At 44.6% G+C, this 13,579-nt stretch overlaps 1 protein-coding gene and 3 non-coding genes across 6 annotated transcripts in view; 2 read left to right on the forward strand and 2 right to left on the reverse strand.

Moving 5' to 3' along the window:
• The first annotated feature begins 1,348 nt into the window (after nt 1-1,348).
• Nucleotides 1,349-1,420, forward strand: Trnap-agg. The gene has a single exon. It is a non-coding gene; the product is annotated as a tRNA-Pro (tRNA).
• A 489-nt stretch (nt 1,421-1,909) lies between these two features.
• On the reverse strand, nt 1,910-1,981 carry Trnap-agg. Its single transcript has one exon. It is a non-coding gene; the product is annotated as a tRNA-Pro (tRNA).
• A 206-nt stretch (nt 1,982-2,187) lies between these two features.
• On the forward strand, nt 2,188-2,259 carry Trnap-agg. Its single transcript has one exon. It is a non-coding gene; the product is annotated as a tRNA-Pro (tRNA).
• A 207-nt stretch (nt 2,260-2,466) lies between these two features.
• LOC6732346 (protein outspread) overlaps nt 2,467-13,579 on the reverse strand; it is an 81,207-nt gene continuing 70,094 nt past the window's right edge. For 2 of the 3 annotated variants that reach the window (XM_002079431.4, XM_016178274.3), the window contains 7 exons: nt 5,067-7,720; nt 4,839-4,973; nt 4,626-4,765; nt 4,364-4,513; nt 4,200-4,311; nt 3,649-3,997; nt 2,467-3,393 (listed from right to left, as the gene is read on the reverse strand). In XM_002079431.4, coding sequence (XP_002079467.2) covers nt 3,200-3,393; nt 3,649-3,997; nt 4,200-4,311; nt 4,364-4,513; nt 4,626-4,765; nt 4,839-4,973; nt 5,067-7,720 — 3,734 coding nt within the window. In that variant the 3' untranslated portion in view covers nt 2,467-3,199. The remainder of the gene's footprint in view (nt 3,394-3,648; nt 3,998-4,199; nt 4,312-4,363; nt 4,514-4,625; nt 4,766-4,838; nt 4,974-5,066; nt 7,721-13,579) is intronic. The other variant, XM_016178272.3, reaches the window with a different exon arrangement.

Genomic DNA, 13,579 nt, shown 5'->3' on the forward strand with positions numbered 1-13,579 from the left:
TGGGACTTGTTATGGTTGCCAATGATCAGATCACTGCTCATAGGTGACCCAAATTCTGGGCAAGCTACTTGTACATATTCGTAGCCAAAACAGTTCATTTTTGTTTAAATATGTGACACTAAATACCCCAAAATCTATCTAAAACGGTCCAAACAGGGTTCAATGACCAGCGATGGAATCACCTGCCTGCGCTTAACCCCGCTTGATTCGATGCCACTGAAGTCGGCCTGCCAATCTCTTGAATTAAGTCGGCAATCCACGCGACGGCAGCTGAGGAGATAATCAAATAAGTGCATTGTTAGCCGGGTTTCCAAGTTGAAAGAAAAGCGCCACTCGGGATTATTTGCTTTCCCGAGTGTCCCCACAAGGGTCAGGGCCAGACTCAATGAAAAGCCGGCCAGAGTGAGGGGGCAACCCGAACGAATTGTATCGATGGCTTGCCAATGAAGTGAAAATCGTGATTGCAAAGGCAAACAGCGGCCTGTAATTTTCACTAATTTCTACACGTTTTGTTTTACCTTTGGCTTGAATTGGCTTGCTTTTCTAGTTTTTTTCTTCGTCAACATTTTGTCGATTTGCTTCCCAAGTAGCTAAAACAATTATGCGAATTAATGGCGAGCGGGGGAATGAATCGCGCAATTTCAATAGTCATTCCAATTGCCAAAAGTTCAAATCAATTGCGACTCATTTGAAGTGACGTCACAATCGCTCTGCTGCCAAAAAAGGCAATCGATCCACAAGGAAAACACAACCCAAGTGTCCATAGCAGATTTTCCAGAGTTCTCGCGAAAAACTCCATAACAGCAAATGCATTCTGCATTTTAAACTGACCAAAGGGTTTTTTAGTCCATCTCAAGTCGCACGTCCCAAGGGAACGTTATCCGACGTTTATGGAATGGGACTTCTTGTCTTCCAACGATTGACCATGGGCGTAGTCGGTTTGTAAAGGTCTCCCGACTGTTATAAGATAAGTAAAGTATTGTCTCTGTGAAGTGTGCTCTTTGTAATGCGCCTTTCCCCTCCGGATGAAAATCTTGACTACGCTCTTGGCCAGTTGATTTTCTTTCTGAGTTTTCTGAAATCCATTTGGATGCGGCAGACTGCTTGGAACCATCGTTGTCTGAACACACTTATTTATTCAGTAGTTACTGTTTTTGCTGGCTGCAGCTGGAATTACTCGAAATGGCATGTAATGAGTCGAGTTCTCGTTGCCCTTTCGTTTTTTGCCGGCGTCTTCAGTTTTCCTGGAAAGCTTATGCCAGATTTAGACAGCGCCAAAGCTCTCTTCGCACTTGCGTATGGAGTGCCCGCCATAACAAAACGGATTTTAAGCGCGCAATGAACAACTGGCTCGTTGGTCTAGGGGTATGATTTCCGCTTAGGGTGCGGGAGGTCCCGGGTTCAAATCCCGGACGAGCCCAAGAAAGAGTAGTTTTTTTATTGTGTTTATTTTTTATTTCCTTTAACTGTAACAATTGCTAGTATAATTATAGAGGATGTAAGAAAAAAAAGAAGAAACTGCAACACTAAAATTTATCTCTGGCAATCTCAACAACTTTACTTAAATTAAAATTAACATCATTTTGCACATATAAAAAAACTAAACCAACTTGAAAATAAATACTCAACGTGCAACGGATTCATATACACAAATACAAAAACAATCTTTGAAGTTTGATTACGAAATATTTATTGTCAGAGCACTTAAGCGAACAGTTAGAATTACATACATGTATGTATACACGCCATATAATCTGCATGTGCACAATGTTAAACTTTTATAATTAAAAACTATCGAAGGGCTTCAAATGTTATTGCTACCATCCTTTTTGCTATTTACTATCTTTTAAGCCCACTATATGAATGTATGCGTAAAAGATCACCAATGGGAAAAAAAGAAAACCATCTTGGGCTCGTCCGGGATTTGAACCCGGGACCTCCCGCACCCTAAGCGGAAATCATACCCCTAGACCAACGAGCCAAGTGATCGTCGCGGCTCACATAATCAGACCAATTTTGCGCAGTAACAGTTGGTCTTGCTCACAATTTCCATAAAAATATTTTCAAAATGTATAAAAACTGGTTTCATTGCTACTTTCAAGGCTGGAGCTTTCTGTTGACCATGAAAGAAACCTGCTCTTTTCGTGCTGTGATATGAGTAAGCTTTTTGACCAACCTGTGGCAACTGGCTCGTTGGTCTAGGGGTATGATTTCCGCTTAGGGTGCGGGAGGTCCCGGGTTCAAATCCCGGACGAGCCCAAGAGAAAACACTTTTTTGCTTCAAATTATAAACTTTGCTTATAGTTTTTATTTTTGTTGCACAAATAACGACTTATGGGTAAATAATATTAACATTTGTTGTTTTGCCCCGCTTATTTAGTAAGATTAAAATTGCTTTAATTAAGGTAAAATATGTATATTGATTAATACCAATGGTTAACAAAACAAAAATAAAATTAGACGATATATTGTTTGTATTTTCTTTATGTATAATGCATTTACATGTATGTAAGCTGAAAACAATTTCGATATATTTAATACAAACGAAAAATGAAGCAACTAAGCTTAAAAACTTGTTGCTCGCTTGAAAGTTGACCTATGAACTACATAAACATAAATAAATGACACATTTTGTGGACATAGAGAATTGGATAAACGTACAGTAGAATAACATACAGATACAAAGATAGAATAGATGATAAATACATAAATTTGGCCCAAAATTGTTGTGGTTTTTGTTGCTGTTGATGACGCAGTGGATGCTGCTGTTGTTACATTTGTGGGGGTTAGTTTTCCATTGCTCGACGTCCCTTCCACTTTTTGCATTGGAAGGGGGTGAACAGTCGTTGTTAGCTAAACTCCATTCGAAATCTGAAGCTCCTCATATATGTATGTATATATTTCACTTGACTGCTACATCACCAACATCATCATCATCATCATCTTAGTTATGATCTTCAACCAGTTTTGCGCTCTGTTAGAGTAATGTTATTCGTTTTATGTACATACATCATGGATGCTGTGCCGTTCGATTTTGTCTTGCATTTGGTTGCTTGGTTTAATTAATATATTTTAAATAATTATAATTATTTAGTTATTATTAGCACTAATTATTCTTTGGTTGTTCCACTGGTTCTGTTTGTTGTTTTCTTGCTCTTGGTTATTGCATTTCATTTTCGATATTATTTGTTCGATTTGTTCATTGTGCTTTTTCTTCCTGGGCTACCTGTTGCTGAATGTTAATGACGGCAGCCGTTTTAAACATTTGCTTGTGACTGGGCTTTTTTGGATCGGTTGTTCGTGCTGTTGTTGTTGTTATTTCTGATGATGCTGGTGATGTCTGTGCAGCGGATTTCCTTAAACTCTTGCCAAACGTGGAACTGCCCTTCAGACCTGCAAAGAGTCCCAAAAAGAGGAAATGTATCTACAATTAGTTATATTTTGGATTTTCACAGAAAGACAGATATACAAATGTGTGATTATAACGACAGGAGCACTGGGAAAGGATCTGGAGAGATTTTCGGAAAGACAGAAGACAAAAGCAGAGACAGCCGTGATGATAACGATTACGTGTATAGAGTGTAGAGAGAAGAGTGCGCTGCCCCAGGTGGGAATAGAGTGGATCGAGAATGGCGTTTTTGCGTTTACCTTGGTAGCTCAAACGATTCTGATAGATGGCAAATATATCGAAGGGCCTGTAGCATGGCTCGTAACCATCCTCGGGCCCATCGAGATCTCGATAGAGTTGCGATCTCTGACTCTGATCAGAAGCGTTTGCGGCTGGCACGAGGGAACTGTTTAGCATATGGGAGGGTATCACGAAGAGACTTTGCTCCATTTTCTCGGGTGGCGCCCGCGATGAATCGGCGGTTTCTCTATCGGAATCGGGATTGGACTCAGTGTCGCTCGGGGCCGCTGATGTGGTTGTTGCTGTGGTTGTAGCTGTGGTTGCGGCAGGGGTTCTTGTTGCTGTGGCACCCAATATTTGAGGTGCAGGCTTGGGTGGTTGGTTGTAGTTGTGGTGTGTTGTTTGTGTTGTGTTTTTGTATTTTGTATTTATTTTTTTGGGATAGTGGAAGATGGTAACAAAGTGGATTAGTTGTTGTCTGCTGTTGTAGTGATTAGTGTTAGTCACAAGTTATACTAATTGATCTAGAGTTAATTAAGGGGTTCTAAGTGATATCACTGCAATTTCTTACCTCGCTATCTTCACAATCAGCATCTTCTCGAGCATCGGAGGTCAGGCCCTGCACGAAGTGAACATCATTTGATGGATCATCGGAGGCCAAGTGAGCACGAAATTGTTTGTTTCTGCAAGATGTTATTAATGTAAGGCTATCCAATTGAATATAAATTACCGTACCTCAGCTCCAGTTGCTGCATCTGCTGGAAATGTCTCAGCTTGCTGTTGGCCATATGCAGTTTTTCCTCCAAGGCCGCGTTCTCCACACACTTGATGGAATACTTTTCGGAAAATGCGAGAATTTCCATTCGCAGCTCCCCGAGATCCTCCCTATAAAGTAATTAATGTTAGTTTTCATTTTAATTGAATTTTGCTCATGGATTTGATATTTGAATACATGTCTTTTAGGTCTTCTTCCACAAAATATTCATTCTATACTTACTCTTTCAGTTTGGCGCCATCCCCTCGCATTTGTTCGCCTCTTTGGACCTGTCGCAGGAACTCCTGCTTGAATCGAGCCACCTCCCGCTGAACTTCACTCTGGTGTGCTTTTCTCATTGCGTCCAGAGCAGCCAAAGTGGCCTGTAAATGTAGTAAATAAATCCAAAGAAGTTAAAAATCCAAAAAAGGTGGATTGGTGGGCTATGAGCTGTACCTGAGTTTCCTCGGCCAGGGCAGTTTCCTTCTCGGCCAGCAGGCGCTCAATCTCCATCTTGTGCTTCTGCTCAAGATCCAAAGTAAGCCGCTTATGCGAAGTTTCCATGGCACTCAATCCCTTCTCGCAGAGTGTCTGAATTGTACAGTATGAAAGTTAGTTAGTTAGTTATATTACTATAGTATATGATCTTTTAGAGTACAGTGGGATTGCAGTGATTGAACTCACCCTCAGCTGTTCGATCTCAGTTTGGTACCGCTTACGGAAACTCTGCTCATCGGCTGCGTTGGCATGTTCAGTGTGGTAGACCTCCCTCAGGCACTCCAGTTGCTTGCCATGTTCCCGCTCGAGGAGCTCCAGTCGCTTTTCCAGTCGCCGACAACGCTCCTGCTGCCTTCCCAATTCCTCGCTCAGCTCCTGACGCTGCTGCAGGAGCAGCTCCTGCTCCTGTTCCTGGCTAGCACACTTTTCTAGTGCTTGGGCCAGGTCAGTCTCCCGCTGCTCCAGCAGCTGCTCACTCCTTTGCAAATCCGTTTCGGTTTGCTGCTGCAGGGCGGATAGCTTTTCTACACGCTGACGCAGATCGCAACACTTGTGACAGGAATCCTGCAAGCAAGTCAGCTCCATCTGCTCACTGACCATCACACAGGTTTCGGCCAGAGCTCGTTCCAGCTGGCGTAGGCCATCTTTGCGATCGTTCATGGGCGAAACGGAGCGACGGGTCCTTTGGCCGGCGCGAATTTGCTGCAATTGGGTGAGACTCTGCTCCAGACGCTCCTTACTGCCGAGAAGCACGTGCTCCAGGCTGTGCAATCGCTGCAACAGGTGGGCATTCAGTGGTGACTGGCTACTGGATTCGCTGCTGGAAGATTCGGGTGGCGTGCCCTCCTTTCTCTCCACCGTTTCCCTTTGCAACTCGCTTAGTTTCAGTTCCAGTTGCTCTTTTCCCTTCAAAGACAACGAACGTCTCCTCTCGGATTTGGCCAATTTCTGCTTAAGAGCCCGCACCTGACGCTCCGAACTGCTGTACTTCAGGGTCAGATCTTGAATACGGGCTGCCATCAGCTGCAGTTGAGCTCCATCCTCGTGCTGCCGCCTCTCCAGCTTCTGCTGCAGAGCAGCTTGTGCCAGCTCCAAGGCATCGTATTGATTTTGCGACTGCTTCAGTTCCCGCTTCATGGCTCGAATTTCGTTAACGGCCTTCTCGAAGCGGGATCTCAGCTCATTGTACTCCTCGGCCAGGGAATCGCGTTGCAGGCAGTAGGGATCAATGTCGCTGATGGTGGTTAGATCGCTCAGTGAGTCCATGCGCTTAATTTTGTGACGCTGCAGGTTGCTGAGAGCGGCACCACCACTGTGATCCTGAGCCTGTAACTCTCTCAAACGCTTGTAGAGTCCTTCGTTCTCCTCGATTCCCTGCGCCAGACGGTCCTCCAACTGCTTGATTTGGCACTGACTCTCGGTGAGCTGCAGTCCCAGATTGTGCATCAGATCGGAGGCACTCTGTTTGGCCTGGGTAAGTTCGCTATTCAACTGCTGTTGCTGCTCCTGCAGACGGGCAGTCAACTGCTGTTCGGTTCTTTGGAGGGTGGCCAGTAGCTCCGACATGCGGGCCTCCCGCAGTGAAGCCTCTGCCCGCAAGGTCTCGCATTGTTGCTTCAGTTCCCTGCTCTCGGTTGGCTGCATTTCCTCGGGAACTACTAAGAGAGGCAATTCATCACTGGCCACACTGTCTACCGTACTGCGCCGTGAACTTGGTGGCGAACTGCGACTCCTTTTGTGCAAGCTGGCCAAGCTCCGATTTCGCAGGCAACTTCTCAAAACAGGTGGTGAAGGTGACAATGGCGATCCCCAGTCCAGACTATCCCGCCTGCCGCCTTCCGAAGCCGTCCTGTACTCCTCATCCGAGGAGAAATGTGGACCTGCTGGGGTGCCGGGAGTGACAGGACTCGACGATGGCTGTTGCAGTTGAGCCTTGATAAAGTCCTGCTCTATATCTGTCTGCTTGGGAGGTGTGTCTATTTGGGGCAATCCGGCAGCACTTCTCAGGACGGCCAGCCAGCTATTTCGCGAACTGGGCGACAAGCTGGCCAAAACCAAGCGCTGTTTGTCCCAAGTAGTCAGCTGAAAAGCGTGTTGTTTGCTTGCCGCAGGTTCGGGTATAACGCTGGTTAGACTATTAACATCCAGGACGCCGTCGAGGACACCTCGTTCCTCACACAGGGGATCTCTGTAGTAGAAAAGCGCTGCACCGCTCAAGGTGAACCAGTGCTTGGACCACTCACCCGTCCGATTGTCCTGCTTCATGAGCCAACCCTTCTTGGCATTCAGCGATTCCTCCTTAACCGGAGGCTTACCTTGACCAGAGGATGACTTACTGTTCGCCTTACCCACCGATCGCAGCTCATCTGTTTTGGCCATGTAGTTAACACACAGCTCGTCCAGATTGCATCCGCCATCGGGATCGCCCCTCTCGTGCTGGTAATGTTTCGGTGACTTTAGGTGCAATTGCAGCCTGGCAGTGGGTTTTGTCTTGTCACCCTGCTCCATAACCGTGGGTATCTTCTTGACTATGGCGGAAACAATCGCAGGCGTGGAGTTAGACGCCAGGGGCAGGGATTTGGGTCGCTCGGTGGCTGAATTTTGGGATTTGGTGCTGCTGCTGTTGGAGGACATCTGGAAGTCCGTCTCATCCCTAGATGTCACTTGGTACTGGCTGTGATGGGCGAAATGATGCTGGTTGTTCAAGGCATTGTTCACCGCCGTGGACCAGCGTTTGTTCTGCTGCTGACTCAGATTCGTTATGGTGTTGGCAATGTCCTTGATCGTCTTTTCATCACGTCGAATATCCTCGATCAGCAAGCATGTCGTGGGCTGGGAAACTGAAAAAATAAAAAAATTCAATTAAGGAACAAGTCAAATTGTATTTAGCTTAGCTTTTTCACCGAAGATCAAAGCAAAGACTATTTAGTATTATTAATTCAATGAACCAAAATCACCATTAACCACCATCAAAGAATAAAGGAAAGATCGTTAAAACAGATAACCAGGCAATTATAAGCATACAAGCATGTCGGTGATCAAGGATCATAAATTGCACATCGGCCTTAGCCAAAAACAAAGCTCAACCAGCAATCTACGCATTCTTTTCTCATAATTGGCTCAGCGTCTTCATTAAATACTTTGAAATATGAGCATGTTGGTAATTTCATTTGGCTGACTGGCCGGTATCTCTCTTGGCTAAGCAAACCATATCAATGCCATTGACTGAAATTAACTTAGACACAGGATCGTGTGGACGGTGGATTAAGGACTGAGGATTGAGGACCGAGGATTCGGAGCCACACTCCACCCCTAACAATATTTATGTCCAGCATAGGGCCGTAAAACGCGGCGAGAGAGCCAAGTTATGTGCGGGCAAATATAATAAAATTATTAAAACGGGCACACGGTGTATTGTAAGGGGATCCGAGGGATCGCGATAAGCCAGGCCAGAAAGCCCTGAAAGAGATCCCGAGAGCGCTGCAGAGTGCCATAATTTTATTAACACCCAAACAAGTCGAGGAGGACGAGCCATCAAGTACGAACCAGACGAACGAGAGGCGGCAAGCACCGAGTTGTCCCATAAAATATGTGATTACAAAATATATATTTAGACCTGTTCCAGCCAGCCGCCACATTTAGGTTTATTATGATTATGATACAAATTTCCGACTGGCCATAAAGTCGAGCGTCTGAGATGACTGGACTGACTGAACCCGAACCTCGAACACACAGCGCTCTGGATGCGCATCAATTCGGTCAGTCGAACAGGTTGGTCGCTTTTCGGCTGCTCCAGCGGCGTTTATCTTGATTATTGAGCTGTTGCGAAAAGCGAAAGGAGGTGGACCAGCAGCCTCTGAACTCCAGCTTCAGATACGGATGCCAAAGCCAAGGCACCAGCCCCGTGTTCGGAATGGGTATGGTTACTGGGGATCCAGCTCAAAGCTCTGACAGAAACAGAGCTGGCCACTGACTGACTGACTCACCGAGCAGGTTCAAGGTTACTGTGCTAACAGCGCCAAGGGGAGGTTACGGGTTACGGAGTAATGGCGATGGTGATGACGATGGGCATGGGGTATGCCTTTAATTGGTCGACTTGTCGGCCCATCGCGCTAAAGCAAAAGCCTGACCAAAGTGGCCCTGGCGACTCTACGTCGATTAGGGTTTGGGGCCGGGACTATGTCAGCAATGGAATTTATAATGCTTATGATATTACACATATCCGAAGGGAAGGACAATAGTAATTTACCCTTTAAAATGCGGTTTGTTATGCTCACTACTCTGCTTTCAGGGATTCTGGGGCATATAAGAACGAATCAAGTTCAAGATCTTAATGTACGTCTAATAATAAGATGACCCACGTTTCAAGCATTCGAAGCTGTTCCATTAAACGTAAAACCATATCAAAGAACAGATTTGAACAATTGAACAATTAGTTTGCAATAAATCAAATTTACAATCTTAAGAACTCACTCGGAACTATAAAGTTTATTGACGGACCCCTGGGGAGTAACGAAAGTTAAAATATTTTTCTTAGCTTTAAGAAGTACCAACGAGAACCTATCTGCCGGCTTACAGGTCATCCTTCATTCGTTTCTTGATTTCCCGCCGAACTGGCCATAAAACCATCCCCACTTGCTGCTTTATTATCTGTGGCTCTTTGTTTCGCTTTTGTGGCCTGCCCTTGATGTGTTTTGCACCATTTAATATTTATTGTGGCTTTTACTACGCGCTTTCAAGTTCAAGATCAAATCAGAGAACACAGACTTCAGTGGGGCGAACGAAATGAAGGCGCGTAAGGTGCTAAGTGTAATTAAGTTGATAAAAACAGTGTTCGCAGATACATGGGCTGGCTAGTGGTTTGATGCCGCTGTTGATGCACAAAGCCCTATAATTATGGTTCCTGGCAGTTGAGGAACCCAGGCGATGCGACCATATAAACGGGGTGGATCGGGTGAGGGTTTGAGATTTTCGGAATTGTCTCTGGTGGCGACTCTTTATTCATTTCTTTAATTAACAGCATTTGATTAATTATGGCCACAATTAAGCGCACTCAGAACAACCCACTCAATCATGGACGGGGCTTCCTGCAAATAACTCCTGATCTCCCCGAAATCCCCGATTCCCGTTTATTCCCCTCACTTTGCCAACGAAGCTCCCGCCTCAGACGTAATAAATAATCAAATTGCAAGTTGATTTACCTGCCCGGCTCTGCCTTTTGGGCGAACGAAAGCGAAAATTGCCTTTGGATTGGAATCTCGCTCCCGCCCGTCGGAACCCAGCCCTTCCGCCCGAAGGCCCCCTCACACGATGACTTTGAAAAATTTCTAACTGGCCGTGCAGCCCGCTGCTCCCTGTGGAAAAACAACAAAATAAAACCCTGCCAGACCGGACCCCAGCTTGTTGCATAAATTTTGCTTTCGAGTCGTTACACTTATGAATATTGATTGGTTATAGGTGATGGTGGCTTCTACTGCCGGACTGCCGGTGGTTCTCCTTTCGAGTTCCAAAGTCTCCCAGTTCTGGAGCTCGGCAGTCTCGTAAATCGCACAACCTGCATCGTTAGCTGCCGAGACGCCTCCTGGCCCATCCAGTGCTGTCATTTTGCATTTGCACAGAAGTTGTCCGGCCTCAATGGGAGCTGGGTTCGTCCGCATCCTAACCACGTTTGTTAACATGCTTTTTCTGTGTGGCTCATAATGGGGCTGCTCAATAGAAAGATAATGAATTCGCGGTAGAACTAATGGAACTCTCTTTCTATCTCTCCTCTCCCGGCATCCTTCCACTCTTTTTACAAAGTTGCAAAGGGCTGTAATTAGCGATTGATATAGTATGAAGGTTAGCCACCGATAACATAGCTCGGCAGATAGTTCAAATGCAAGTTCTATGTCAGAAGCACACTGAGAAAAGTTTCAGAAGCAAACTATAAAGTAAAGTTGTTTACTTTAATAGGCATTCTTTCAGTGCATCAGATTAATGTAATGCGCAGCAACTTTGTTGCAATCATAAGTAGTTATGCCACATCACATCAGGTCTTCGGGTGGAGACGTGTTTCTTTCAAGCTACGAATAGCAAGTTCTAAAAACTACAACAGTATAGTGAAAGTTAAACACAAAGTGTAAAGTGCAGTTTGCACAACTAACAATTATTGACTATAGTAATTATTTACTAAAATAAATAATTATTCCATATTGTTCTGGTAATTGTTATATGTGGACTTAGAACAATGAATCAAAACGACATACGTTCTCAGCGACAATGTGAACAAGACGAGCGCCGGCTCTCTTTACAACGCAACAATGCATACTTTTCTTTCGTCTCACCGCAAATCGGTGATCGAGCACCCTCACCTTCAACTAACTCGAAACTTTTGCCCTCAGCGAACGACAGACCGCGTTCTTGCTCTCCCTCTCTGCCTGCTTCGGCTCACAAGTCGTGGAGCGAAGAGACCGCCTCTCCTACCCCGCTCCTCTCGCAGCGCCAAACGACCGTCCCGGGTAACTGTAACACTGCAATAACGAGTGCAGTGACCTCACTGGCAACTGCCACAACATCAACTTCGTCAGCGGCCCAACTAATTATCGCTGTGCCAGCTGTAAATAATTCAGCAGCACTGACCGTTTGCAACAACAATAATGCACGTAAAGAAGAATCAAAACAAAAGCAGAAGTCGATTTCGACTGTGCAGACTGGCATGGATCGCTACATCCAAATCAAGAGAAAGCTCAGCCCTCAAAACAATAAGGCAGGTAATCAACCCAAAATCAATCGAACCAACAACGGCAATGAAAACTCTGCAGTAAATAATTCAAACCGATATGCTATCTTGGCTGATTCTGCGACCGAACAACCCAACGAAAAAACGGTAGGGGAGCCAAAAAAGACCAGGCCTCCACCAATTTTCATACGAGAACAAAGTACAAATGCACTTGTAAATAAACTCGTTGCTTTGATTGGTGACAGCAAGTTCCACATTATCCCACTTAAAAAAGGAAATATTCATGAAATAAAACTACAGATCCAAACAGAAGCAGACCACCGTATAGTGACTAAATATATATATTGGATACTTCCCTCAAAAATGGAAAAAGTCGACCATAGTAATGATTCCAAAGCCAGGAAAAGATAAAACGCAGCCATCATCATATAGACCGATAAGCTTACTAACATGTCTTTCAAAGCTGTTTGAAAAAATGCTACTCCTTCGGATTAGCCCTCATCTTAGAATAAACAACACACTTCCAACACATCAATTTGGCTTTAGAGAAAAACATGGAACCATCGAACAGGTCAACCGAATCACGTCAGAAATTCGTACTGCTTTCGAACATCGAGAATACTGCACAGCCATTTTTCTAGACGTCGCGCAGGCATTTGACAGAGTGTGGCTCGATGGACTTTTGTTTAAAATAATCAAGCTGTTGCCCCAAAACACACATAAGCTACTGAAGTCATACCTATATAACAGAGTGTTTGCAATAAGATGCGATACAAGCACTTCACGCGATTGCGCAATCGAAGCTGGAGTGCCGCAAGGCAGTGTACTGGGTCCAATCTTATACACCCTGTATACGGCGGATTTCCCCATAGACTACAATCTAACAACCTCCACGTTCGCTGATGATACCGCGATACTCAGTCGCTCGAAATGCCCAATAAAAGCCACGGCACTCCTATCCCGACACTTAACATCTGTAGAACGATGGCTTGCCGACTGGAGAATTTCAATAAATGTTCAAAAATGCAAGCAGGTTACCTTTACCTTAAACAAACAAACATGCCCACCACTGGTCTTGAATAACATATGCATTCCACAAGCCGACGAGGTAACATATCTGGGAGTTCATCTGGACAGGCGGCTCACTTGGCGCAAACATATAGAAGCCAAATCGAAACATCTTAAACTTAAAGCAAGGAACCTCCACTGGCTCATAAATGCTCGCTCTCCACTTAGTCTGGAGTTCAAAGCTCTTCTATACAACTCCGTCTTAAAACCTATCTGGACTTATGGCTCCGAGCTGTGGGGCAACGCATCCAGAAGTAACATAGACATTATTCAGCGAGCACAGTCAAGAATTCTGAGAATTATCACTGGAGCGCCGTGGTACCTTCGAAACGAAAACATACACAGAGACCTAAAAATCAAATTAGTAATCGAAGTAATAGCTGAGAAAAAAACGAAGTATAACGAAAAGCTGACCACCCATACAAATCCCCTCGCAAGAAAACTAATCCGAGTATGCAGTCAAAGCCGGCTGCACCGCAACGACCTCCCAGCCCAGCAATAAACTTATTAGGGCATTAATGAAAAAAAAAAAAAAAAAACTATCACTAAGTGAAAGTTAATTAAGTTAGATTAAGATTTGAACACTTATTGTTAGTCCCTTAACACAAAGGGAAGATTCAATAAATAATAAAAAAATTAAAAAAAAAAAAAAAAAAATAAGTAGTTACTTCTGCACTTCCTTCGGTCTCTTACAATTTGTCATTGTAATACAATCTTGCACTTAATTCTTGTGAAACGCAAACTTCTTCGGAAACTTGTTCGGTTGTAATGGGCCCTAGGTTGAAGATTTGATTGTTGGCCTGGGTTCAGTATTTTTTGGGGCGTTTAATCGCCGGTTAGCTGTGTAGCTGCATTTCGTCACCTCTACCGCGAGTCTGCTGAAATTTCTAAACTAATCCACAGAGCGAGGCTT

Source organism: Drosophila simulans, chromosome 2L, assembly GCF_016746395.2.
Source record: "Drosophila simulans strain w501 chromosome 2L, Prin_Dsim_3.1, whole genome shotgun sequence".
Lineage (NCBI taxonomy): Eukaryota > Metazoa > Arthropoda > Insecta > Diptera > Drosophilidae > Drosophila > Drosophila simulans.